Source organism: Mirounga leonina, unplaced genomic scaffold, assembly GCF_011800145.1.
Source record: "Mirounga leonina isolate KUSES-001 unplaced genomic scaffold, KU_Mleo_1.0 Mir_127, whole genome shotgun sequence".
In the NCBI taxonomy this organism is placed as follows: Eukaryota; Metazoa; Chordata; class Mammalia; order Carnivora; family Phocidae; genus Mirounga; species Mirounga leonina.
Window position 1 is genome coordinate 51,674,718 of NW_023270316.1, and position 26,922 is coordinate 51,701,639.

At 39.9% G+C, this 26,922-nt stretch overlaps 2 protein-coding genes across 12 annotated transcripts in view; both read right to left on the reverse strand.

The window, feature by feature from the left end:
• Positions 1-2,114: 2,114 nt before the first annotated feature.
• KBTBD7 (kelch repeat and BTB domain containing 7) lies at positions 2,115-6,990 on the reverse strand. The gene has a single exon (XM_035003282.1). The coding sequence runs from the start codon at positions 6,514-6,516 to the stop codon at positions 4,477-4,479; it is 2,040 nt and encodes a 679-aa protein (XP_034859173.1). The 5' UTR covers positions 6,517-6,990; the 3' UTR covers positions 2,115-4,476.
• An 11,713-nt stretch (positions 6,991-18,703) lies between these two features.
• MTRF1 (mitochondrial translation release factor 1) overlaps positions 18,704-26,922 on the reverse strand; it is a 68,362-nt gene continuing 60,143 nt past the window's right edge. For 7 of the 11 annotated variants that reach the window (XM_035003288.1, XM_035003289.1, XM_035003290.1 and 4 more), the window contains 2 exons: positions 24,199-24,297; positions 18,704-19,033 (listed from right to left, as the gene is read on the reverse strand). In XM_035003288.1, coding sequence (XP_034859179.1) covers positions 18,920-19,033; positions 24,199-24,297 — 213 coding nt within the window. In that variant the 3' untranslated portion in view covers positions 18,704-18,919. The remainder of the gene's footprint in view (positions 19,034-24,198; positions 24,298-26,922) is intronic. The other 4 variants (XM_035003296.1, XM_035003294.1, XM_035003291.1 and 1 more) reach the window with 2 other exon arrangements.

A 26,922-nucleotide genomic window follows, 5' to 3' on the forward strand; every position in this document is an offset into this window, starting at 1 on the left:
TGGAGAGGTGATTGTCCAGAGTAGGAATGGTTACAGAGGAAATATGTCTCAAAATGGGGGAAATGGTATGAAACAATGTCCATGCCTTATTCTCCCTATGTCTTAGACCATGGTTAGTCCATTAAGGTTAAAGAAGCAAGGAACTGCAGCTGATGGAATAGATATGGGTGACAGAATGGCCCAGAGTCAGGGAAAGGGCACAAACTCTATTGCCTATCTGGTACTCTAAGACTTGGCAGCTTCTGTGAACACTATTTTTATTTCTTCGTTAAATAAATAAATAAATAAATAAATAAATAAATAAATAAATAAGCCCCAAACAAAAAACTGGTTTGTATATATTTAACCATCTTGATGGTTCTAAAAACAGCTCATCAATTCTCTTAGGATTGCTAGTCACATTTTCTAGGAATAATTTTGCCTAATACTTCCCTGCTTTATCATATTTGCTATAATGAATATTCTTTTAAAATTAGTTGTAATGATGAAAAGGTGTTTAAGATGTGGGCGAGATCTGATGAGAGGACAGAGGCGAAGTAAAACACCTAAGAAGCACACAACATAAAATGATTCCAACAGTTCAAATGTAAGCAGACTAGGGATGTCTACGTTCTGGTTACCACACTTTAGGATTTCAAAGACAAACTTTCTTTTAAAATTTAGTGGACTGATATAGAGCTGCAAATTTTTTATATTTCCAACTTACGAACGTTAAAACAAATTCAATTAAATAATTTTAGTTTACGACTCATTTGTCATGTTTTATGTATTTTCCTTATATCAGCACAAATTGACAAAAATGACGTCAGGCAAAGCACTGGTTCCTAGTTTAATGAACAGCGAGTAGCAAATTGATTATATTTTAAATAGATTCCTTATGGTTAAAGGTCCTTTTCCAACCACCCGTTAACCTGGTCATTATGAGATAAAGAACTCTTGCCACTTAGGTGTATGTCTAATAAACAGTCGCGATGTTGGCAGTTTGAAACATCTAGAACCTGTATTTTGCTTTGAATTCTCATTATACAATCTTCCTAGACAGTAATCATATACATAACATATATGCATAACTCTTCAAGTCAAAGCTTTCAAATAGATTAGCTCATTTGATTAATTTCTTTTGATTCATTTCTTTAAATCAAATTTAGTTATTTATTCTTGTGTCAGTCGATCATGGAGAAATTTGAACTGCAGAAATGTCAACTCTGTCTCAGTTTCGAGGTACCCCTTCATATTCACATCCCTTTCAGATGGTAAATGTATGTAATTCCTTTAGCTCTATTTTAGGAATGACGTAATAATGCTCTTCTCCCTCTTACAAACATTTGAGCAATATGCCTTGTGAAAAAAGGTGAATTCCTTTTTGTAGAAGTGTTCTTGGGACTCTGTCACAAGTGTTATCCTGGGTGTGGGGAAGATCTTCAGAAGTGTCATAACACCCTTGAAATTATAAAAACATGAACATATACATTTTTCTGGGGAATAAGTCAAAAGCTTTCATCAGATTCTCAATAAGATCCAGGTACAAAACAGAAAAAACACTGCAACAACAGAAGGGAACTATAATTTAAATTTAATCCTAAACCCAAATTAAACAAGTTATTTGCTAACTTAGTTTTTTATCTTTCTGAAAATGCCAACGACACTTACCATTTGAACTGTATAAGTATTGAAAATAATTTGGGTTCTCTGAGTTTTTGACTATAGGCATAAACATACAAAAAAAAAATTAAGATCTTTCTAAATCCTACACAGAACAGCTTTGCAAACAATATTGTATTGAGCATTTGCTAACAGGTGTAATTGTAAAACTGAGACGAAGCTGCTTTCCTGTCAAGAAGGGATTTCAGGGGCGCCTGGGTGGCTCAGACGGTTAAGCGTCTGCCTTCGGCTCAGGTTGTGATCCCAGGGTCCTGGGATCGAGTCCCGCATCGGGCTCCCTGCTAGGCGGGGAGCCTGCTTCTCTCCCTCTGCCTCTGCCTCTCTCTGACTTTCATGAATTTAAAAAAAAAAAAAAAAAAAGAAGGGATTCAACATTGCTCGTTGTGTCCCTCGCTGCACAAACAAGGGTTTTATACATTTAGCAGGAACACTAATTAAGAGGTCAGAAGGCCTGAGTTCCAGTGCCATTTTTATTTGTAACTAACCATATACAAATCACTTATCTATGAAATAATGGTTAACATCTATCCCCTAATTCACAAATATATCATGAAGCCAAAGGCTTCCCCAAAAAACTTCTTTTTAAACCACATTACTGTTAATTAGCTTATACTTAACTCAAACGATGAAAATGGTAAACTGAAGAATTTGTCTTTTATCAATCAGTTGCATACTTTAATTCTGCAGATGGATAATCTGAGATCAGCACTGTCCTATTTCAACCTTACAAAACAGAAAGCTATCAACAAGAAGTTACTGGTGAAGAAAAGCTGGCCAAAAAATAACACTACGAAGAAATAGCTTTCTAAGTTGAGACCAGTGCTTTTACCATCCTGATACCAAATGGAACAAAAGTTAGCCTTAGGCCACCAAAGCATGTTTGCTGTTTTGAGGGAACACTTTCTTAAGAACACACTGCTAGAGCAACACTCTTATTTCACTAGAAATAATGTTAAACAGGAATGTCTTATGAACTCTTCAGATGCCCAATCAAAATTTGTGTGCTTGTTTTTTTTTTAATCCTTTTCTCTCTCCCTCTTTTTTTCATTCAAAATTCAGTTCCCTATCCTGAGGCACACTCCTCAGTACTCTGATGTGGTGTAAGAAATGTTAGCATTCGGTCACTAGAGAATAAACATATAAGAGGAATTAACATTTTGAACAAAGAGGCAAAAAGAGGATTCTAAGTCAGTATAGAAAAATTTATAGACTATAAGCATCTGTGTATGTACATCATTTATCATGGATATGTGTTGTGACAGTCCTACATATTAACAGACCCTCAAAAGGTAAGCACCTCTATTTCTCTGTATTCAACAACATCAATTTTGTGTGATTTAGTCTCTAGTTCTGGACATTCCCTTACTTTATGGTGACACAAAAACAAACAAAAAGACAACAAAGACTGGAGCATGGTTCACAGAGAAATACAGAACAGATACAAATACCCTAATAAAATAACCATGTATACCATTGCTAGGGAAATATTTTAGAGGAAACATATGTTCACTATTGGCCCCAAATGCCATCATCCACTTATGTTCTTTAACTATCAACTTTTAATACAAAAATAACTTTGAGATGATAATCATATACAGTGACTTACAACACTTGACAGAACATTTCAATGCTACACAAAACAGTTCCATACACAGTTTGAAGTTTTAAAGTTCTCTGCTGGCACTTGATTTTATAGTTGATAGACGCAGTAACTACTGATCTCAATGAAATACCCTTTTTAGCTTAAATGTATTTTCAAAACCAGTATTACCTCACAAAAACGGTAAACAATAAATCTCTTCCTGCTGAAGAATCCTCTAAGATGAACACCAAAACTATACAGCCAAAATATTTTAGGGAAGCATATAAACTTTTTAAGACTAGGTATGACCAATAGATAAAAATTTACATTACTCAATCATATGTCCAGTGAAAAAAAGGATTGTTCCTTTGATTCGATGAAGCATTTATCAGGTACAGATGAAATATATGATCTCACAAAGCAAGTTACTTTTTTTTTTTTTTAGTTTAGAAGGGTGTTTAAATAATTGGTGACACTACTGGAATGGACGTTTTTTAAAATAGAAAAATGGTCACATCTAGCAACTACATGTTATATTCCAAAATTAAAAGTGAAATTTCTTTTAAAACAGTGGAATCCTGATTTTTTTTGCTTTCTGTGAGTTCTTAAGACCATTCTGCACATTATCAAAATGAAATCCCATTTTATAACACATATATATATCCAAATTTTTTTCTGTGCAGAAGGGGTGAAAACCAAACCAAATTTAACAAACTATACTAACTTATAATACTAAAAACTGGCTATCTCAAAATTTGGGAAATCTACTACTTTCATTATTCTGAAGGAAAAGATAAACCTTCAAAACCCTACCAACAATTTCTAGTCCAATTTTCTATTTTTAAAAATTAAAAAGTTAAATTCTTTGTGGCACTAAATAGAATTAAAAAGTTAAAAGAAGACTAAAATAGATAATCAAAATATAAAGAGTATAACTAACCAAAACAATCCACTGGTGCAACAATACTTGAACAATGAAAAAAACCACCAAGCATTCTAATTAATTATATAGTTCATTTTTGCATATTTTAATCTCAACTTTTAGCACAGTAAATTATTATATAGGTTGATTTCATGGGCTGTTTAAATTTTGTAACATTACATTAGTAATTCAAACATCACCCTTTCCAAACCAAATCTGCAGTCCTAACCAACATTTTTTTTTTCAAGAAAAGGACATCTTTTAAAGATACATTCCATAGCAGTAGAAACATTTTAGTGCTTCAAAATATTTACAAAGAACCCTGCTGATCCTGTGCATTTCGCTGAGGTGCTACCTGCACCCAGACTTCATCATCAGAAAAAGAACTTGAACTTCCTGACTCTGAGTCCAGCTCACTGAATCCATCTAAGTCCCATTCAGTACTAGACTCACTCCGAGCATCATCTTCCTCAGTGATGAAACTCTGTCCAGGTTCCAGGCAGGAAGGATACACCCGAGCACAGAGGCAAATAAAGCCAGAGTCAAACTGCAAAAGGCCTAACATGGTACCTATATTAATCCACTGGTCTTCCCTAGTATCGTATTCATAAACAGTCACCCGGTTTTTTTTCCATTGAGGGGTGGTAGAAGTGATGAGAAGCAACTTTTGGCCATGATTGACGATCTGGTAGTTGTGGGTCTCCGAGTCCAAGGGAATATTACTAATCCGCCTCCATTCTCCCCTGGCTGGGTTATAGACCTTCATGACTGGGATGTCACAGATACAATAGATCTCATCATTGAAGACACAGGCTTCCTGAAAGTCACTACGTTTAAGAGAAGCACAGTTCAGCCACGTATTGTGGCTAGGATCATAGTAGAGCATGCGCTTACTGTTCACAGCATAAAGATAGTTCTGAACCACTATTAGTTCAAAGGAATAGAAGGAATGGGGTACAGGAGCCACCAGTGCCCACTGGTTCCTCTGGACACTGTAGCATTCTACCTCCTTCAGTTTCACACCTGTAATGGGGTCTCGCCCACCCAAAATGTAGATGTAGCCATTGAGGTAGGCCACATCCATGCCCTCCCGACACAGCAGGCGGTCGGCAAGCTGCTGCCAGCTGTTCTGGGCTGGCTTGTACACCCACAGGTCCTTCCTGGGCTGAGCGGCCAGGTAGATGTCGTGGTCTGGAGAGACACAGACAGCTGAGGAGGTGATAGTCTTAGTGTGAGCCAAGCTGGTTAAAGGGGATGGCATTGTGTAAATGTCCCCTGAGTATGGGTCATAGCAGAGAAAGGGATCTCTAGGATGTCCAAAGAAGATCACCATCTCCTTGGCACACATACCCAGTCTCTGGGGGGGATTTTCTGCTGGGGGTACAACAGAGCTGTTGCTGCTGTCTGGCTTCGGCACCAGGGACTTGCACAACTTGTCACCGTAGCGCATCTGCAGGGCCCCTTCAATAAGGTCCAGACAGTACTTCTTGACAATGGGCTTGGTTAACAGCCCTTCCAGGTAATCCTGATCTTCATCTCTGAAGTGCGTCCAGCGGACACACTTGAAGACTTCCGCAGCGCTGGGGCCCCGCTCCTTGGGAGCCGCCTCCAACCACTGCACCGCCACATGACACACAGTCCGCTCACTCTCGATGTCTAGACTATCCAGACGCAGGACGGCCTGCAGCTGGGCCAAGCTCAGATCTGCCAGACTCTCCTCCCTTACTGAACCCATTCGGCTGAGCTGCTTGAAATTGTGGGCTATAAAGGACTGGGCCTGTGATCGCAGCTGGTGATGGTCAAAGGCGTCGGCAAACTTGAGGATGGCGGTGCAGTTGGCCAGGTCAAGGCGGCGGGCTAGGAAGGAGGCACAGGCTTCCCGTACGTACTCGAGCTGTAACATGTCAGAGGCCGCGTAAAGGCGTTGCACGTTGGCCTCACTTAGCGACACGCGACCGGTGTAGCAGTAGTCGACCAGCACCTCGAAGGACTCGGCATCCACATCATGCATGGTCACACTCGCCTGCTGGCTCTCGTACATGCCACCGGTGAACATGCTCTTGAAGTAGGGACACGCGGCAGCCAGCACGTTACGGTTGCAGGAAAAAAGGCGGCCGGTGCCGGGCCCGCTACCAGGCGTCACCACCTCGATGGTCACATCACATAACAGCCGCGAGTCGTAGAAGGACTTCAGCTGTGCCAGGAGGGCTGCAGAATGAGCCGTGTCCTTCAGCTCCTCCGGGCCCGTGAAAAAAGCCGAAACAGAAGGCTTTGAAATTCTCTTGGGCCGCCTCCCGCCGCGGGGACTGGCCAGGCGGCGAGAGCGCGGAGCTTCTTCCCGGGACTGCATGGTGGAGACGGCGGCGGGGTACGAGGGCGAGAATGGGTGCAAGGACCGGGCTCTGGCTCCTCCTCGCCCTCTTCTCGCTGGCGCTAGATCGCGGCGTCCCTGAATAGACTGCAGGGGCCGCACTTACTCAACTCAGAGCTGCGCCGCGGTGCTGCCTCCCTTTATCGCGTAGACAGTGCCTGACTCACCCTCTTCCAGTTCCGCGCCCTTTCTCCGCCTCAGCTCGTTTACGGGACCCGCTGGACGGAACCAAGAGAGCCGCCACTGCCGCGCTGGCAAGACCGGTAGGCGTCCAAGAGAACTACGGCTCCCAGACTGCTTTTCGCGCCTCGAGGCATGCCGGGGCCCTCCGGACTCAAGGGGATAAGCGGACGGACCCAAGCCGCTGCGCATGTTGGGAGTGGTAGTTTGAGTAATATCGCGAGGTTTCTGGGGGAGGACTGTTTTAGCTAACAGAATCTGAAAGCGTTAATTCTCCTGGATTTGTTGGTTTGGAGGATTGGCTTGAAGTTCCAGGGTAAAATCTCCGTTTTAGTATTCGTTAATTGTGTGACATCTCTTTGAGAACTTTTCCCTCTTTGTGAAGTGGGGATAATAGTTTTCATGGGATTGTGTGAGTGGAATGAGATACATTGCAAAGGACACAGGGCGCTTCAATAAATATTTGTTGGTTAGAATAATTACATGCTTACACCGTGCCTAGAATATAAAGATTCAATCTTTGTTAGCTTTTTTGGGGCGGGGAGGAGGAGAATTTATAAAAAAAAAAAAAAAAAAGAGGTACCCACGTGTGAAACCATGAGCAATTTCTGCAAAAAAACTTCCAGTTTTTAATGTTGCTTCTTTTGAAGGGTTCTGAAGGTTACTACAATATTTTCAATACTAAACAATATCCATAAGTTCATTGGGATGTCTTAGACAAAGATGAGGTCCTAGAGAACAGCATTTATAGCTGGCCTCAAAAAAGCGTATCGGGCATATTACACAGGTGGGTCTCCATGTCTCACCAAATCAATACTTCCTCCAGGGGAGCAAGATTATTTTCATAAGCAAGATTATTTTCATAAGCACTTAATATGAGTGTTTTTGTGTCATCTAACACTGCTCATTTGACTCCCTCTCCACAAATCAGTCGAAGATTACAGAGTTGTCTTTATCAAGGAGTTTAAACGGGAGTTTTAACACACAGACCTTGTACAAAAGCACAAGATCCTCAAAGCTCCGTATTCATGCATGCCCTAATATTTTGAATTAATATAGTTCAACCTATGCTTTACAAAAGTGTTTATATATGTATTGATCAATATTCTTAGTTAAATCATCAAAATCAAGTGCTTAGAGGTTGGGTTTTGTGTCGTTTTTAATTTTTTATTTTTAAAGATTTTATTTATTTGAGAGAGAGAGATTAAGAGAGAGAGAGAGAGAGCACATGAGAGGGGGGAGGGTCAGAGGGAGAAACAGACTCCCCGCCGAGCAGGGAGCCCGATGCGGGACTCGATCCCGGGACTCCAGGATCATGACCTGAGCCGAAGGCAGTCGCTCAACCGACTGAGCCACCCAGGCGCCCCTTGTGTCGTTTTTTAAAAAGGGAACTTTTACTTAAAAAAGCAGGTTGCTCTTGCCACTACCTTGTCATGCGTTACCATAACTTAATGAAATCTTAGTTATTACATTGATGGGTGGATAACACATGGCAGGAGAATAAACTCAAATTGTTTTGCTCTCTTGTCCTATTAGCTGAAGAGCTTCTATTGGAAATACTCCAGGATAGAGACATTAAGACATTAAGAGACATACTGGGCTCTAGTATCTCCTCTGTAGGGTTGTTGGGTATCCCTTAGATACACTTGAGAGAATTATTAGGTCATTAGTAACACTGATTGCTTTCTTTTTTTTTTTTTTTTTTTAAGATTTTATTTATTTGCGAGAGAGAGAATGAGAGACAGAGAGCATGAGAGGGAGGAGGGTCAGAGAGAGAAGCAGATTACCGGCTGAGCAGGGAGCCCGATGTGGGACTCAATCCCGGGACTCCAGGATCATGACCTGAGCTGAAGGCAGTCGCTTAACCAACTGAGCCACCCAGGCGCCCAACACTGATTGCTTTCTTACCTCAATAAAACAGCTGGGGAAAAAGCAATTACAATTTTTTTACATTGGTAAAATACACAGTAGTTACCATTTTGAACAATTCTTTAAGAGCACATTTATCTGGCATTAACTACATTCACTGGTTTTGCAACTATCACCAGCACCCATCTCCAGAGCTCTTCATATTACAGAACCGATTCACAGTAACTCTCCTTTCCCCTTTCCCTCAACCCCCTACTAACCACCATTCTACTTGCTGTCTCTGAATTTGACTACCTTAGGTAATGCCTATCAGTTCAGTGATTGATTTTTAACTTCCTGATATCTGCCCTTTGTTAGTTGGTTTAGATTACCTTTTTCACAATCCAAAGTATTCAGCAGGCACTGTGCCCTAAGGTCAAGAGCAGTGCTGCTACAGAACTTTGTGATGCTGCAAACATTTTCTGTGCTGCGAGCCACAGGTAGCTCTTGAGTACTTCAAACGTGGCTAGTGCAACTGAGGAACTGAATTTAACATTTTATTTTTTTTTAAGATTTAAAAAAATTTATTTATTGGACAGAGAGACAGCGAGAGAGGGAACACAAGCAGGGGGAGTGGGAGAGGGAGAAGCAGGCTTCCTGCCCAGCAGGGAGCCTGATGTGGGACTTGATTCCAGGACTCTGGGACCATGACCTGAGCCAAAGGCAGACGCCCAACGACTGAGCCACCCAGGCGCCCCTTATTTATTTTTTAATAGATTTTATTTATTTGACAGAGACACAGCGAGAGAGGGAACACAAGCAAGGGGAGTGGGAGAAGGAGAAGCAGGCTTCCCGCTGAGCAGGGTGCCTGATGCGGGGCTCGATCCCAAAGGCAGACGCTTAACGACTGAGTCACCCAGGCAACCCTGAATTTAACATTTTAGAAACCCAGCATTGGTATCACTGCAGTTCAACGGGAAGAGGAAAGTCTGTTCAACAAATGGTGTTAAACAACCAGTTCACAATGTAAAAAAAAAAAAGAAAAAAAGAACTTTGACCCTTAGCTTATACCACACACAAAATTCTAAATGGACCTTAACATTAAACAGAGAAGTGAAAACTATAACACTTCTAAAAGAAAATACAGAAGGCTATCTCTGACTCTGAGGTAGTCAGACATTTCAGGATACAAAAAATACTAATAAAAAAATGATAAAATGAACTTCAACAAAATTACAAGCTTTTGCCTATGAAAAGGCAATGAAAAAAATAAAAAGACAAGCCATAGTCTGCAATTTATTTATTTATTTATTTGTTTGTTTATTTATTTATTTATATTTGTAGGGGTGCCTCGCTGACTCAGTCAGAAGGGCATGTGACTCTTAATCTTGGAGTTGTGAGTTCAAGCCCCTCACTGGGTGTAGAGATTACTTAAATAAATGAAACTTAAAAAAAAATATTTGTGATACATTATCTCAATAGTCACTAAAAACATGAGAAAGCTGCTCAATGCATATTCATCCTCAGATGAATGCAAATTAAATTCATGAGAAAACACTGCATACCTAAGAGAATGGCTAAATTTAAAAAGGTCAAAAATGCTAAATGTTGGTGATGATAGGGAGCCTTTGGAACCTTCATATATATACTAACAATAGGAATATAATTTGATATATCTATTTTAGAAAACTGGTAGTTTCTTTGGATGTTAAACACTCAGTAATTTCCCCTAAGCATTTATTTGCCCAAGGGAAATTAAAACATATGTCCGCAAAAGACTTGTGCAAGAATGTTCATAGTGCCTTCATCTGTAATGGCCAAAAACTGGAAACAATCCACATGTGCATCAATAGGAGAATGAAAAAAATTAATTCTGGTATATTCATACAGTGTAATACTACTCAGAAATAAAAAGATACCTTTGATATGTGCCAGTGTGAGGTTTAAAAACTTTTATGTTGATCTAAAGAAGCAAGATATGCAAGAGTACACAGTGTATGTGAAGTTCCAGAATAGTGAAAATAAGTTATGGTGACTATAAATCATATAAGAAAAAGTCGTATTAGAGGCTGCCACTGTTGGGGGAAGGGGTTTGGGCAGATTGCTGGATCAACTGGAAAGGAATGCAAGGGAAGTTTCAGGGGTGAGGCAAATGTCCTCTTCTTGCTTGGGCTGGTGGTTACACGGGCGAATGCAATTGACAAACTCAACTGTCTCTTAAGGTCTGTGCATTTAATTTACTATAAATTATACCTTCTCTTAGGAGCCACTTCATAATTGCTGGCACTAAAAGTTGCAGATTCTTTGCCAGGATATTGTGAAGATCATTCAGTCATTAAGAATCTCTTCTTCTAGAGTGTATCGATCAACACTGCTCCAGTTCAGTCAATGTGGCACTCCATATAAATGGGACAAAGGTGACTCAGGGCAATCTTTGAGGAATTCACACACTGGGGTCTTTCAAATTTGTAGAGTAGCTGAGTGCCCAACATTACATTCCAATTTTTAAAATTCCTGCCACAACTTCATTAATAATTAGCATAGTCCTTATTTTCTGTTTCCTCAAGATTTCTTAAAATTTGCATAATCCTTTACAATGGAATCCATATTCTTCTTGACAGGAAGATAGAACTGTTTTTGCCTGGTAATTATGCCTCAGTCATTAACAATCCATGGTTTTATTTTTTTAATTAAAAAAAATTTTTATTAAAGATTTTTATTTATTTGAGTGAGTGAGAGCGAGAGAGATCACAGAGGGAGAGGGAGAAGCAGACTCGCTGTTGAGCGGGGAGCCCGATGCAGGGCTCAATCCCAGGACCCTGAGATCATGACCTGAGCTGAAGGCAGACACTTAACCTACCAAGCCACCAGGCACCCCAACAATCCATGATTTTAGTTCTTCAGAAATCTTTAACTTCAACTCTGTTCATGTTTCCAGCAGCAGGATCTACTCTGGCCCTTTTCTTCTTCTGAGGCTGAGGCTCACTCGTACTGCTCCCATTTCCATTTCTGGGTGACTTCAACGTTCTTCTTACAGATCAGACATCCTCTTTCCTGGGGCAACCCCTCTCATCTTCCCCTCTGAATGTTGCTCCTTATTGACATTTATGTGTGTGTTTGTGTGTGTGTGTGTGTCTGACTTCTTGAAGTTCTGTTTCTGCACGTGGTTTCCATGCATCTGAGTACTCGCTTTCTGGAACCCCTTCATCCCAACCACTGTAATGAATATAGTATTTCACTTGTTTGTTCCTCGTGGCAATTTTTACACACTTTGTTTCATAAAGGAGCCCACACAAGCACAGCACTCACTCACCTCCCCAGAATTTAGGCTTCATGCAATTTATAAGTCTCCACTGCCACCTCCTCCCACCCCGCGAAAGTACAGCCCCTTTCCCTCTACAACCTCTAATTCAGGCCTGTTGTGCGCTCAGGGGCTGCTAGTTTGTCATCCTGTGCCCCATCTGTATTGTTTTTCACTCTCATTTCTATTTCTATTTTTTTAAAAAGATTTTTATTTATTTATTAGACAGAGAAAGACACAGTGAGAGAGGGAACACAAGCAGGGGGCGTGGAAGAGGGAGAAGCAGCTTCCGGCTGAGCAGGGAGCCTGATGCGGGGCTCGATCCCAGGACCCTGGGACCATGACCTGAGCTGAAGGCAGATGCTTAATGACTGAGCCACCCGGGCGCCCCTCACTCTCATTTTTAAATAGAGTCTACAAACTGTTCACTCTTTTATTTATATACCCAAAATAACTTGCACTGCCCTGAGTCACTGGCTACTCTAAGAGCTTTTGATGGGTCCACTCTTGTTCAAGTGGAGAGGGCCTAGTGAGTGCGCAGCCTTGGACATGACTTGTGTTCCACATTATTTGGTAGCAACTAACTTGTTTCAAATCTGTTTTAAACTGAAACAATTTTAAACTTTTTTAAAAATTTGAAGTATAGTACACGTACAGAAAAGGGAGCAAATAAAAATTGTAAGTGCAATAAATTAAAAAAATTTTTTCTATTAACATATAATGTATTATTTGTTTCAGAGGTACAGGTCTGTGATTCAACAGTCTTACACAATTCACAGCGCTCACCATAGCACATACCCTCCCCAATGTCTATCACCCAGCCACCCCAGCCCTCCCACCCCCCACCACTCCAGCAACCCTCAGTTTGTTTCTTGAGATTAAGTCTCTCTCTCTCTTTTTTTTTTAAGATTTTATTCATTTATTTGACAGAGAGACATAGCGAGAGCAGGAACACAAGCAGGGGGAGTGGTAGAGGGAGATCAGGCTTCCTGCCGAGCAGGGAGCCCGATGTGGGGCTCGATCCCAGGACCCTGGGATCATGACCTGAGCTGAAGGCAGACGCCTTATGACTGAGCCACCCAAGCACCCCAAGATTAAGAGTTTCTTATGGTTTGTTTCCCTCTCTGGTTTCATCTTGTTTCATTTTTCCCTCCCTTCCCCTATGATCCTCTGTCTTGTTTCTCAAATTCCTCATATCGGTGAGATCATATGATACTTGTCTTTCTCTGATCGTCTTATTTTGCTTAGCATAATACCCTCTAGTTCCATCCACATCATTGCAAATGGGAAGATTTCATTTTTTTGGATGGCTGCATAATATTCCATTGTATATATATACCACATCTTCTTTATCCATTGATCTGTTGATGGACATCTAGGCTCTTTCCATAGTTTGGCTATTGTGGACATTGCTGCTATAAACATTGGGGTGCAGGTACCCCTTCGGATCACTACATTTGTACCTTTGGGGTAAATACCCAGTAGTGCAATGCAATGAATTTTTTTAAAAGATTTTATTTATTTGAGCTGAGCAGGGAGCCCAGAGTGGGGCTTGATTCCAGGACCCCAGGATCATGACATGAGCTGAAGGCAAACGCCCAACTGACTGAGCCACCCAGGCACCCCATAAATGCAATGAATTATCACAAAATGAATACACCTGTGTAACACCACTCAGGTTAAGAAATAAGACATTACCAGCATCCCAGAAGCACTCCCCTCCCCATCCTCCTAATCACTATTGACCCCTAACACAAGAGTAAGATGCTTTTTTTAAAATATTATTTTATTATTTATGTTAGTCATCATACATTACATCAATTTTTGATGTAGTGTTCCATGATTCATTGGTTGCATATAACACCCAGTGCTCCATGCAATACGTGCCCTCCTTAATACCCATCACTGGGCTAACCCATCCCCCTGCCCCCTCCCCTCTAAAACCCTCAGTTTCTCAGAGTCCATAGGCTCTCATGGTTCATCTCCCCCTCCGATTTTCCCCCCTTCATTTTTCCCTTCCTATCTTCTTCTTATTTTTTTTTTTTAAACATATAATGTATTATTTGTTTCAGAGGTACAGGTCTGTGATTCATCAGTCTTACACAATTCACAGTGCTCACCATAGCACATACCCTCCCCAATGTCCGTCACCCAGCCACCCCATCCCTCCCATCCCTACCATTCCAGCAACCCTCAGTTTGTTTCCTGAGATTAAGAATTCCTCACATCAGTGAGATCATATGATACGTGTCTTTCTCTGATTGACTTATTTCGCTTAGCATAATACTTTCTAGTTCCATCCACGTCGTTGCAAATGGCAAGATTTCTGGGGTTTTTTGATGGCTGCATAATATTCCATTGTATATATATATATATACCACATCTTCTTTATCCATTCATCTGTTGATGGACATCTTGGCTCTTTCCATAGTTTGCCTATTGTGGACATTGCTGCTATAAACATTGGGGTGCAGTACCCCTTCAGATCACTACATTTGTATCTTTGGGGTATCTGGTAATGCAATTGCTGGGTCATATGGTAGCTCTATTTTCAACTTTTTGAGGAACCTCCATACTGTTTCCAGAGTGGCTGCACCAGCTTGCATTCCCACCAGCAGTATAGGAGGGTTCCACTTTCTCCACATCCTCACCAACATCTGTTGTTTCCTGACTTGTTAATTTTAGCCATTCTGACTGGTATGAGGTGGTATCTCATTGAGGTTTTGATTTGGATTTCCCTGATGTCAAGTGATGTTGAGCACTTTTTCATGTGTCTGTTGGGCATTTGGATGTCTTCTTTGGAAAAATGTCTGTTCATGTCTTCTGCCCATTTCTTGATTGGATTATTTGTTCTTTGGGTGTTGAGTTTGCAGAGTAAGATGCTTTTAAAGATAGTTTCTTTTAGTTTTTTGACTGTAGTAGTTTGTTGATCTTAGATTCCTTGACTAAATTTTATTTTATTTTTTTTAAAGGTAGATGTTGTTTTTTTTTTTTTTTAAGATTTTATTTATTTATTTGAGAGAGAGAGAATGAGAGACAGAGAGAGCATGAGGGGGGAAGGGTCAGAGGGAGAAGCAGACTCCTCGCTGAGCAAGGAGCCCGATGCGGGACTCGATCCCGGGACTCCAGGATCATGACCTGAGCCGAAGGCAGTTGCTTAACCAACTGAGCCACCCAGGCGCCCCCTTGACAAAATTTTAAAGTCAATTAAAAATATCTCATTTATTTTCTAAATAAAGTTTATTATTCTTTGGTATTCTAAAGGTGCTGTGCATATGAGGCAATAAACTTTGGCTTTTCAAATTTTTTACAAAAACCCTGATTTATCATTGGCTTATAGGTTGATTCCTAACATTTTTTTCTTTCTTTTTTTATTTATTTGACAGCGAGAAATATAGCGAGAGAGGGAACACAAGCAGGGGGAGTGGGAGAGGGAGAAGCAGGCTCCCCGCCAAGCAGGGAGCCTGATGCAGGGCTCGATCCCAGGACCCTGGGATCATGACGCTTAATGACTGAGCCACCCAGGCGCCCCGATTCCTAACATTTTTCTACTAACAGTTAAAAGATGTCAACTTTATCTTCGTAGTTTGGGAGATAAATTTGTCTATCTGAATGAAGTAGGATGACAAGTTTAACTGAAACTCATTATACAAAAATATGTATAACAACTGAAAGTACTCATTGAATAATAGGTATCCTATATCTTTGCCACTCCAAGTGCTGTTTGTGAGTCAGAAGTATCCACCTTCATCTGGGAGCTTGTGGAAATGAAATGAATTGTGGAAATGCAGAACAGGCCCCAGAACTTCTGAATTAAAATCTGCATTATGGTGAGATCCCCAAGTGATTTGTACTTATACAGAGGTTTGAGAAAAAACACCACCCAAGATTTTTATAGGTTCATAGTTCCAACTTTTGTTTTGATTTTTTTTCCTCCAAATAAAGTGTGTGTTTTAAGGGAAAGCCAGAGCTGGAAAACGAGGGAAGGGCAAAGACCTTGGTGGTGGTAGGAAGCTCTGGACTTCCTTCCAGGAAGGCAGAGCCTCTCTTTGGCTGAAGAAGCACTTTTCCTTTTGTTCTCGTTCCCTCTTAGAGCCTGCCCTTCCTTGCCATGTATAGAATGTTAATACTGACCATCAAATGAATGAATAGAACACATCAATGCCCCTTTCTCTTGCTTTCCCTCTTACAATTTTTCACTTTCTTAAATTAATGAATTTTTTGCAGACATCATATTTTGAGGTTTATGTATTGATTTTTTTCTGAAAAAAAATTTTGAAATGACATGTGATCTCACATTTGACATCATATAGCAAATTAGACTATCTTCATTTTGCCTTGATTCATGCAGTATTTTAATTTACATTTCCTTGGATAAATGTTTCTTTTAAAAAATGTTTTTTTTTTTTTTTAAGTAATCTCTATGCCCAATGTGGGGCCCAAACTCATGACCCCTAGATCAAGAGTCTCATGTTCTTCTGACTGTGCCAGCCAGTCGCCCCAGGATGTTTCTGTTATGTAAACTACCCGACAATAAAAATCAGTTTCTAATGCTTACCCTGAAACTCCCTATTTAATTGAATGTTATTTCAAATTAAATCAGATTCTCCAGAAACATCAATTATTTTAGAGGGCAATGTTTACCCCTGGGGGAATAATGATATTGATCCAAATAGGATTAAATTATCTCTCAACTTAAGAGAAAGTGAGAGGAAAAACAAAGGAAAGCTTTCTTTAAAGAATGCCAGCTATTAACGTAGAAAGAACAAGAACATCACCATTTTTTAACCCCAGTGGAACAGGGCAAAGCAGGAATCATTAACTGATGTTAAATCAATGAGATGAAAGGCCACTGGGTATATTCATTACATACAATTTGGTATAACAAATTACCCCCAAATTTGCAGCAAAAACCATTAATTTACTCAATTTCTTAGAGTCAGGTATCCTAGAGCAGCTTAGTGGTGTGCCTCTGGCTCAACGTCAAGTGGAAAAAAGGCTGGGGGATTAATCCAAACACTAAAGACATACAACCAAATACAGTGTATGAATCTTGGTTGGACCCTGGATTGCATAAAACTAACAAACAAAAACAGCTAAAAAAGACATTTTAGGGATAACTGAAGAAATTTTAATATGTGATAGATATTAGATCATATTATATAATTATTATTATACAATTAAGTGTAATAATGGAGTTTTGATTTGTAGGAGAATGTCCTTATTCTTAGGACATGCTGAGATATTTTGGTGTGGAGTTACAACGTCTGCAACTGACTTAAATGGTCCAATAACCACCACACATATGTTTATATGTACGGAGAGAGCAAAAGACAACTGTAGCAAAATGGTAATATATACTGTTCATTTGCACTATTTCTTTCCTTTTTTTTTTTTTGGTTTGGCTCTATTTCCTTTTTTTTCTTTTCAAATTTTTATTTAAATTCTAGTTAGTTAACATACAGTGAGATATTGGTTTCAGGAGTGGAATTCAGTGATTTATCACTTACAGTGCTTATCATAACAAATGCCCTCCTTAATGCCCATCACCCATCTAGCCCATCCCTCACCCACCTCCCCTCCCTCCATCAACCCTCAGAATGTTCTCTATTGTTGAGTCTCTTATGGTTTGTTTCCCTCTCTCTTCCCACCCCCATATGTTCATCTGTTTTGTTTCTTAAATTTCACACGAGTGAGATCATATGGTATTTGTCTTTCTCTGATTGATTTATTTCGCTTAGCATAATACTCTATCTCCATCCACATCTTTGCAAATGGCAGGATTTCATTTTTTTGATGGCTGAGTAATATTCCATTGTATATATTACCACATCTTCTTTCTCTATTCTTTGATCTCTTTCCATAGTTTTGCTATTGTTGATAATGTTGCTATAAACACTGGGGTGCATGTACCCTTTTGAATCTTTAATTTTGTATCCTTTGGGTAAATACCTAGTAGTTCACTGCACTATTTCTTAAAAATTATTTTAAAAACTTTTTCTATGTGCTTGAAGATTTTCAAAATAAAAAACTGGGGAAAAATAATTTCACTTCTATTTTCACCTCCTAATTCCATTGGTCTTAAAACTCTTTTTTTTTAAATCTTTTTTTTTTTTTAAAGATTTTATTTATTTATTTGAGAAAGAGAGAATGAGAGACAGAGAGCACGAGAGGGAAGAGGGCAGAGGGAGAAGCAGACCCCCTGCTGAGCAGGGAGCCCGATGTGGGACTCGATCCCGGGACTCCAGGATCATGACCTGAGCCGAAGGCAGTCGCTTAACCAACTGAGCCACCCAGGCACCCTTAAAACTCTATTTTAGGTAGTCTTTCCTGGGCACATAATTTCCTTCTGAGGAATGTCTAAAATAATAACCCCTTTCTTTTTTACTCAAGAAACTTCCTGAGAACAAGTACATCATGTCACTTGGTATTACAGCTCGTGGTTTTTATTTTGGCTCTGTCATTCAACTGGAAGCTCTGTAAGGTAAGGACTGGGTTCTATGTACATCACTGCACAAAACCAGGTGTAGAGAATTACTCACGTTACACCTCATCTGTTGATGCTCATGTTAGGCCAAAGAAAAATGAGAAATAAAAGCCAAGCAGACAGTTCACTTTAAATACTGGTTTGTAGTTTATACTGTATAGAATTTGTTCCACTCTCAAAGAGCTCTACAATCTGTATCCTGGAGATGCTCACTGTTATTGACTCCTATTCTTCGCAATTTTTATTTATTTTTTATTTAAAAGTAGCAGTTTAAAACCTAATTTTAACATGATTAACAATACTTTTTCTTGAAACAGGGGTTTACAGAGTTTATAAACTTGTATCACATAGTCAATTCTCAATACTTTATTTCTCTTCAACAACACATGCTTGTTTTCTGCTTGAAGAGTTGGATTTACTTTATAAGCTCTTAGGTCAAGAAATGTGACTTATTCATTAAAAAATATATTTGTACATACCGTGTAATTTTAGCTATACTTTATGAACAGCTTGCTTCTTGAGATAGGTCCCTTTCATTTATATAATAATAAATAATAAATCTGCATTTATTTTGCTGATTTAAGGTTTTCATCCAAAAATTCAGTAATGGTTTCTTCATCTGCTGAATGAAGCAGTCTCTGAATTAGCTGATCCAGACACTTCTCCCCACATAAAAATTCCTGGTAAAAGAGTTATTATTATTATTATTATTTAAAAGATTTTATTTATTTATTTGACAGAGAGAGACACAGCGAGAGAGGGAACACAAGCAGGGGGAGTGGGAGAGGGAGAAGCAGGCTTCCCGCCGAGCAGGGAGCCCGATGCAGGGCTCGATCCCAGGACTCTGGGACCACGACCTGAGCCGAAGGCAGACGCCCAACGACTGAGCCACCCAGGCGCCCCGGTAAAAGAGTTATTATAAAAACCTGATTACTAGAAATAAAGGAGAAACAAAGCAAAGAATTAAATGTGTATTTACTTTGCTTCCTTAGAGTCACTATTTAATAGCAACAATGGATTACTAAGGTGGTTCTCTAATATAATGAACAATCTGCTTACTTGGGAGGATCCCCAGTTATATTGGCTTCTTATAAAAAGTGAATCCAAAAGAGTAAATGGAATTCTACTCTCTTTTAATTGTTTACATTAGCATTTTGTTTAAAAATCAAGCTTCTGGGTGTTGGATCTTTCCAACAACTCTGGAGACAACAACACAAAGGAGATCTGAATCTCTCTTTAAATTCCTTTGCTTGATGTTCCTGACAACAGGGTTCTAGGATCTCAAACCATCTTTGGGAGGATATGTTTGCTGAATCCCTTCTTTTGTTCCCGAGAAGAGATAAGGCTTTTTTACTCTTGTCCTGAAAATTCCACCCTTGTCATTCATAACACATTATTTCCCCAGGGTAAAAAAGACTAAAATGCCTCAATCAACACCCCAGGCAGTTTGCTGCCACTTGAACCCGCACACCTACCACTCCCTGCCAATCTCTGCTCCCTGCCAATCTCTGCTCCCTGCCAATCTCTGCTCGCCAAATCCTCTGGACATCCCCAGGGCCATTCCCGCGCTCGCACTTCTCATGCCAACCTTCAAATTTTGATTTTATTTCATCCGAAAGGGGCTTATACTAGTTCTGGTTCTTCTTAAATTGGAAATATGGCGGTTTTAAAATCTAGAAGCTCTGGGTGACCAAAAAAAAAAAAAAAAAAAAGATTTATGCCAAAATATTTAGGGGATAAGCGTTTTGAGGTCCACAACTTGCTTTCAAATGGTTCATCAACACCACAGGCGGTAGAAGAGGAAGAGAAGGCAAATGTTAACAACTGCTGCATCTAGGTAGAGGGTGTATACTGCACCAGTCTCAATATATACTTGAAAATTTCCAAATAAAAAGTTCAGAAAAATAAATGCTCTTATGGTTACCCCAAAATAAGTCCTTTGGGTTAAAAGTGTTGTTAGACTTCCCTGTAGTCTTCCCTACAGTTCTTCTCTGTAAGTCACTAAAATAACTTTTAGTACCTGTGTTTTTTTCCTGTGTTACAGAAGTTCTGTGTAACAGAGTTGGGCACAGTGAATTAGCACAGTCTCGTATTTTAGAAATGTTCAAAATCTAGACATTGGCCTAATGGAAATATTTCTGTGTCAACATCTGGAACACAGAACATTTAAAGTTTTGATGTCGGCATGTTTAAGATTTTATTTACCTTAGAGAGAGAGAAAGAGAGCAGGGAGGAGGGGCAGAGTGAGAGGGAGAAAGAGTCTCGAGCAGACTCTGTGCTGGGCTCGATCCCAGGACCCTAAGATCATGACCCAAGCCGAAACCAAGAGCTGGGAGCCCAACTGACTGCGCCACCAGGTGCCCTGGTGTGAACTAAACTTGTGTTTGGTCTTTCTTGAATGATCTTAAAGTTGAATTTTATTTTATTTTTTAAGATTCATTTATTTGACAGAGAGAGAGAACAAGCAGGGGGAGCAGCAGAGGGAGAAGCAGACTCCCCGCTGAGCAAGAAGCCTGACTGGGGGCTGGATCCCAGGACCCCAAGACCATGGAGGCAGAGGCTTAACCGACTGAGCCACCCAGGTGCCCCCTTTAAGTTGAATTTTAGGTTAAGTATATATATTCATCTTTTAAGTTAAACTAGCAGAAAAGATGCCTTAGTATCTTTGTATTCCACAAAACACCAGCATATATTAAAACCAATCAAAATTTAAAAGTAAAGCAAAAGCCCTATGATGAAGTTTTGAAATTAAAATTTATACCATTTTGAGCATAATATGGGGAATTGCTTATAAAATCAGCAGGCCCAGAGCTCAAATTATCATGGTATTGCCAAGGTGATTTCATCATTTGGAAATTATGTTAAAAGGATTATCACTCTTAACTGATAATCACATCACATTTAGAGTTTGATTGGATTAATCAGAGTGCTAGAGACACAAAGACCAAAGTTGAAGGACTTGGGATTCCTAATCTTCGGAAGCTCATAATCTAGTGACAGAGCTAGGCACCACTATCAGTGCAAGAAATTTAAAAAGAAGCAAGTGAGGGCTGGAAGGTTAATTTTAAGAAGAAGGTAGTATCAGGGAAGAGTCTAGGAAGGAAGAACAAGTTTGCATTAGATCTTAAAAACAGAACAGTGTTTTCTCCAAATAGAGACAAGCAGAGCATTTCAGTCAAAAGAATGAGGGTGAAGAAAGGCACAGAAACAAAGTATAAAGGGCAAGAGGAAATTTCCAGTGCGAGAGGAATACAAGGCAGGAGATAGGCTGATGTTAAGGAATTTGCACAAGGACTTTAAGAAGCAGAATAAAAACATAAAACAGTATATTACAGGGTAGTCTGTGCATATGATCTAGATGAATAAAAGTAAAAATACAATTACCTACAGGAGAACTCATACTAAGAATACGAGGTGATCTCATAGAACCCAAGGATAGGAATGGAAAGGCTACTGCCACTGCCCTGGGAGTGAAGCTGGCCACAGGAACAGATGAATGTGGGGATTAGTATCATCAAGATTCTTTCCATCTAGTTCTATTTTTGCTCCTTTCAATATCAGCTTCATCTCTTACTGAACATTGCCTTTCCCTCATGGTTTGGAAATGTGGCTTCTAACCTCTTATACATTTTACATATTTCAGTTTTATCTGAGAGAATGGCCCTCTTTGTCTCCAGTTTAAAAATGCTAGGAAGGAACTCATTGGTGGGGGCTTGTTCTGATTTTTTCCCCAAACAAACCAATTATTGTCTTGGGTCAGGACCATGATCCTGTAAGAGCAGAGCAGCTTCATCAAGAACTATGTAAATGGAGTAGGGAGAGGGCAGCCTCTAAGATAAAGGGGCAAAGCTGAGCTTAGCTGAGCTGGGTCCTGCAGACATCCACTTTCTTCCCTCTCCACTCCTTCCATTCTGTCCTGTGGCCATTGTCCCCGGGGTTAAGGCCCGTATCGCTCTCCCTGCCTCATCTACAACTATTCTCTTCCTAAGTTACTCACTCCTACTAGTCTCTTTATTGTCCCTCATACAGATTTTAATGTTTTACTACATTTTTTTCATGACATTTCCAAATTTTATCCTTTCACTAATATGGGATGCTTTTTTTTCTTTCCAATGGGCTGGTTAGTCATTATGAGAGCACACAAGTATAATTTCCCTAATTATTTCTGAATCTGGCATGTTAGTTTAGTTAGTAATAACATGTTAGCATTCAGGTCAAAGCCAGATATTTTATAACTATAAAAGCCACTTAACCTCCTTCTGTTTCAACACTGAATACTAACTCGGGACCTAAGGGCTATTCTAAAAAATATTATATTATATTATAATATATATATATAATATATATATATATATAATATAAAATATTATATTATAAAAATATTCATAAGAATGCAGCCGTCTCAAGGAAAACCATCACCACTACTAGAAAAACAACTGAAAGAATATGGTGTAATCAGAACAATATGGCCAAACATGTTTGGTTATTACTGTGTGTTTCCTGAGGAAAGGGAAGTTAGCAAATATTTTCTCCTTTTTGACAAGGCTATTATGTTCCTATTCGAGACAGTATTAAATTGCTAGGAAGACAGCGGAAGTGGCATAAGATACAAAGAAATTTCTAAATATTTTAAAAACATAGACATTTCCCTTGTAAAATTAGGACTTTAATTTTGAGTATAGACTGGGACAGAGTCAAGTGAAAGAAGCCCTAGGTATCACATGACATCAAGGAAAAAAATCAAAACCATCTACCTCTTGTCTTTTGTATATAGTCCTTTATGAGAACCAGTTCATTTTCCCCTTCAGGGGTAACAAAAGGGGGAATTTTCTTGTGCTTCATCATTAATGTATTAATGCCAATGGTCTGGCCAAATGGGATTTAGTTAGGTTAATGTTAAAACCATGCTGACAGGGTCTTTACCCAACAGCATAATTATAACTCCTAAATCTCATGAATAATTCATCGTGGTAGGCAGAACTCTAGGACGCCCCCTGGTGTGCACACCTTGCAGAATTCCCTCCCTTATGGGGAGGCAGAAGCTGTGAATATGATGGAATATCACTCCAGTGATATTAATCAGTTGATGTTGAGTCATTCAAAAGGAATATTACCGGGGTGGGCCTGACCTAAACAGGTGAGCCTTAAAAAGGCTTGAGCCATTCCTGCAAGAAATTCAAAGTGGGAGAGGGTATATGGAGGGGCCACTTAGCAAGCAACTTGTGGGTGGTCTTTAGGACCTGAGGGAAGAGAACCCAGCTCTGCTGTGCCCAGATTTCTAACCTACTGTAACCATAAGATAATAAATATTATTTTAAGCCAAGAGGTTTGTGGTAATTTGTTACAAAGCAATAGGAATCTGATACATTGTATATATGTATATTGAATATACCTTAATACACTGTGATTGCACAGCAAGAATTTGGACTTCAAAGAGAACTGTTTCAAACTGGCACTAAGACCCCATTTCTTTTTTTTTTTTTAAGATTTTATTTATTTATTTGAGAGAGAGAGAGACAGCAAGAGAGGGAACACAAGCAGGGGGAGTGGGAGAGGGAGAAGCAGGCTTCCCGCAGAGCAGGGAGCCGGATGTGGGGCTCGATCCCAGGACCCTGGGATCATGACCTGAGCCGAAGGCAGATGCTTAACGACTGAGCCACCCAGGCGCCCCTAAGACCCCATTTCTTACCAACAAACTAATATGAATGTTTGCCTATTTGGGGATACTACCTTAAACAGGCTTAATGATTTTAAATTACTTGGTAATGTTTTAGATACAACTCTCTAAAATTTGAGTACACTTTCTTTGAAAAGCAAAGGTACATAAAGCATATTGTTATATTACCTTAATATCACGAACTTCATATGCTATCCTGTGGTCAGTGACTCTATCCTGGGTGAAATTATATGTCCGAATTCTCTCTGACTGGGCTCTTGTTCCCACCTGTGCCATAACAAAAAGGTAATTCATATTTTAACTTTATAATTACCTTTATTACAATGGAAGACATACTTATAAATGACTTTCTATTATAACAGTTTCAGTTTTTTGAAAAGATTTTATTTATTTATTAGAGAGAGTGAGAGAGCATGAGAGGGAGGAAGGGCAGAGGGAGAGGGAGAAGCAGGCTCTCGCTGAGCAGGGAGCCCAATGCAGGACTCGATCCCAGGACCCTGGGATCATGACCTGAGCCGAAGGCATATGCATAACCGACTGAGCCACCCAGACGTCCCTCACTTTCACTTTTTAAGGCTAAAAAGATGTTTCTGTAACTTATTTTCTTAGCCCCTCAGGCAAATGATATGAAACTGAATTAAATATGGCTGACCATCAGGAGAATTTTTTAAAATTAAAGATTTTAAAGTCTAATCTCGGATATACCAAAGCAGGGATCATGGATTTTTAGAACATTCCTCATGCCATCCATTCTGCAACCAGCCCGATATGGAAACTACTATCCCAAAGCACCATATTACTGCCCAGGCTCCCACCCAAATCAATTATGTCAGACTCCTGGGGGCTGGGGCCTGAGGCATATACAAAGCTCTTCAGGAGATAAATGGAGCCAGGGTTGAGAACCTGGCATAATGCCTGCCTTATAAAAGCTACTAAATGTATTAGTTGAAGCAAAAACTTCAACTAATTTTTTTTCAACTGCAACTAATAGTTTTTTTCAACTAAAAAAACTAAGCTTAGAAATACCTACTAAGGGGTCAAAAGGAATGAGATCTTGCCATTTGCAACGACGTGGATGGAACTGGAGGGTATTATGTTGAGTGAAATAAGTCAAACAGAGAAAGACATGTATCATATGATCTCACTGATATGAGGAATTCTTAATCGCAGGAAACAAACTGAGTGTTGTTGGAGTGGGGGGTGGGGTGGGAGGGATGGGGTGACTGGGTGATAGACACTGGGGAGGGTATGTGCTCTGGTAAGCGCTGTGAATTGTGCAAGACTGTTGAATCTCAGATCTGTACCTCTGAAACAAATAATGCAATATATGTTAAGAAAAAAAAAAGAAGAAGAAGAAGAAGGTAGCGGGAGGGGAAGAATGAAGCGGGGGAAATCGGAGGGGTAGACGAACCATGAGAGACGATGGACTCTGAAAAACAAATAGGGTTCTAGAGGGGAGGGGGGTGGGAGGATGGGTTAGCCTGGTGGTGGGTATTGAGGAGGGCACATGCTGCATGGAGCACTGGGTGTTGTGCACAAACAATGAATCATGGAACACTTCATCTAAAACTAATGTTGTAATGTATGGGGATTAACATAAGAATAAAAAAAAAAAAAAAAAGAAATACCTACTAAGGGGCGCCTGGGTGGCTCAGTCTTTAAGCGTCTGCCTTCGGCTCAGGTCATGATCCCAGGGTCCTGGGATCGAGCCCCGCATCGGGCTCCCTGCTCCGCGGGAGGCCTGCTTCTCCCTCTTCTATTCCCCCTGCTTGTGTTCCCTCTCTCCCTATCTCTCTGTCAAATAAATAAATAAAATCTTTTTTTTTTTTTTTAAGATTTTATTTATTTGCGAGAGAGACAATGAGAGACAGAGAGCATGAGAGGGAGGAGGGTCAGAGGGAGAAGCAGACTCCCTGCCGAGCAGGGAGCCCGATGCAGGACTCGATCCCGGGACTCCAGGATCATGACCTGAGCCGAAGGCAGTCGCTTAACCAACTGAGCCACCCAGGCGCCCCAATAAATAAAATCTTTAAAAAAAAAAAAAAAAGAAATACCTACTAAAAAGTTTCACACAGATGAACAAGTTAATTGGGAGGCATGGAGGTCTTTTCTGGCTCTTGAAACCAGAAATTTCTGAAGAGGACACACACACATAGACACACACACACACAATTTGCATGAGGCCAATCTTGAATTACTTACTTTAAAAAGTACTATGTGAAACATTTGGTACTAAAATGCCAAACAGCAAGTAAATCCCAATGTCTTTTTTTTTTTTTTAAGATTTTTATTTATTTATGTATTTGAGAGAGAGAGCACAGAGGGAGAGGGAGAAGCCGACTGCCTGCCGAGCAAGGAGCCCGACATGGGGCTTGATCCCAGGAGCCTGAGATCATGACCTGAGCCGAAGGCAGACGCTACATGACTGAGCCACCCAGGCGCCCCCAATCCCAATGTCTTTTATTAATTCAAATGTCACTGAGTTCTTAGTGTTTATGTTATCACTTATGTGCCAAGAAGCAATGGTTTGTTAATGAGCATTCCTATCTGTAAATGTATATACTGATGCTAGACAACAATCTAGGATTACCACAGAGGATTAATATTCCATTAATCCTGTCACTTTTACTACTTGGAAGTTAGAATGTGGGTAAGGAGAGCTAGAAGGGCAAAAGTGTGAGAAGATCAGGACATCTAGGCAAAAAGAATAATTAATGGTTAAGTTTATATAATTCATTATCCTAAAAGGCCACAAAGTTTTCCAAATTTAGTGTAGCATACCCATCTGCAAACAACACAAAAGCACAGTTATTCCACTTTCTCTTCCAACCTCTCTCAAAGACCAACTTTACATTTCTTAGGATTTAAAATCCTATAATTTGTTTACTTAAA

What these genes read in the sequence shown, in the direction of transcription:
- KBTBD7 (XM_035003282.1), bottom strand. Translation starts at nt 6,516, where the DNA reads ATGCAGTCCCGGGAAGAAGCTCCGCGCTCTCGCCGCCTGGCCAGTCCC.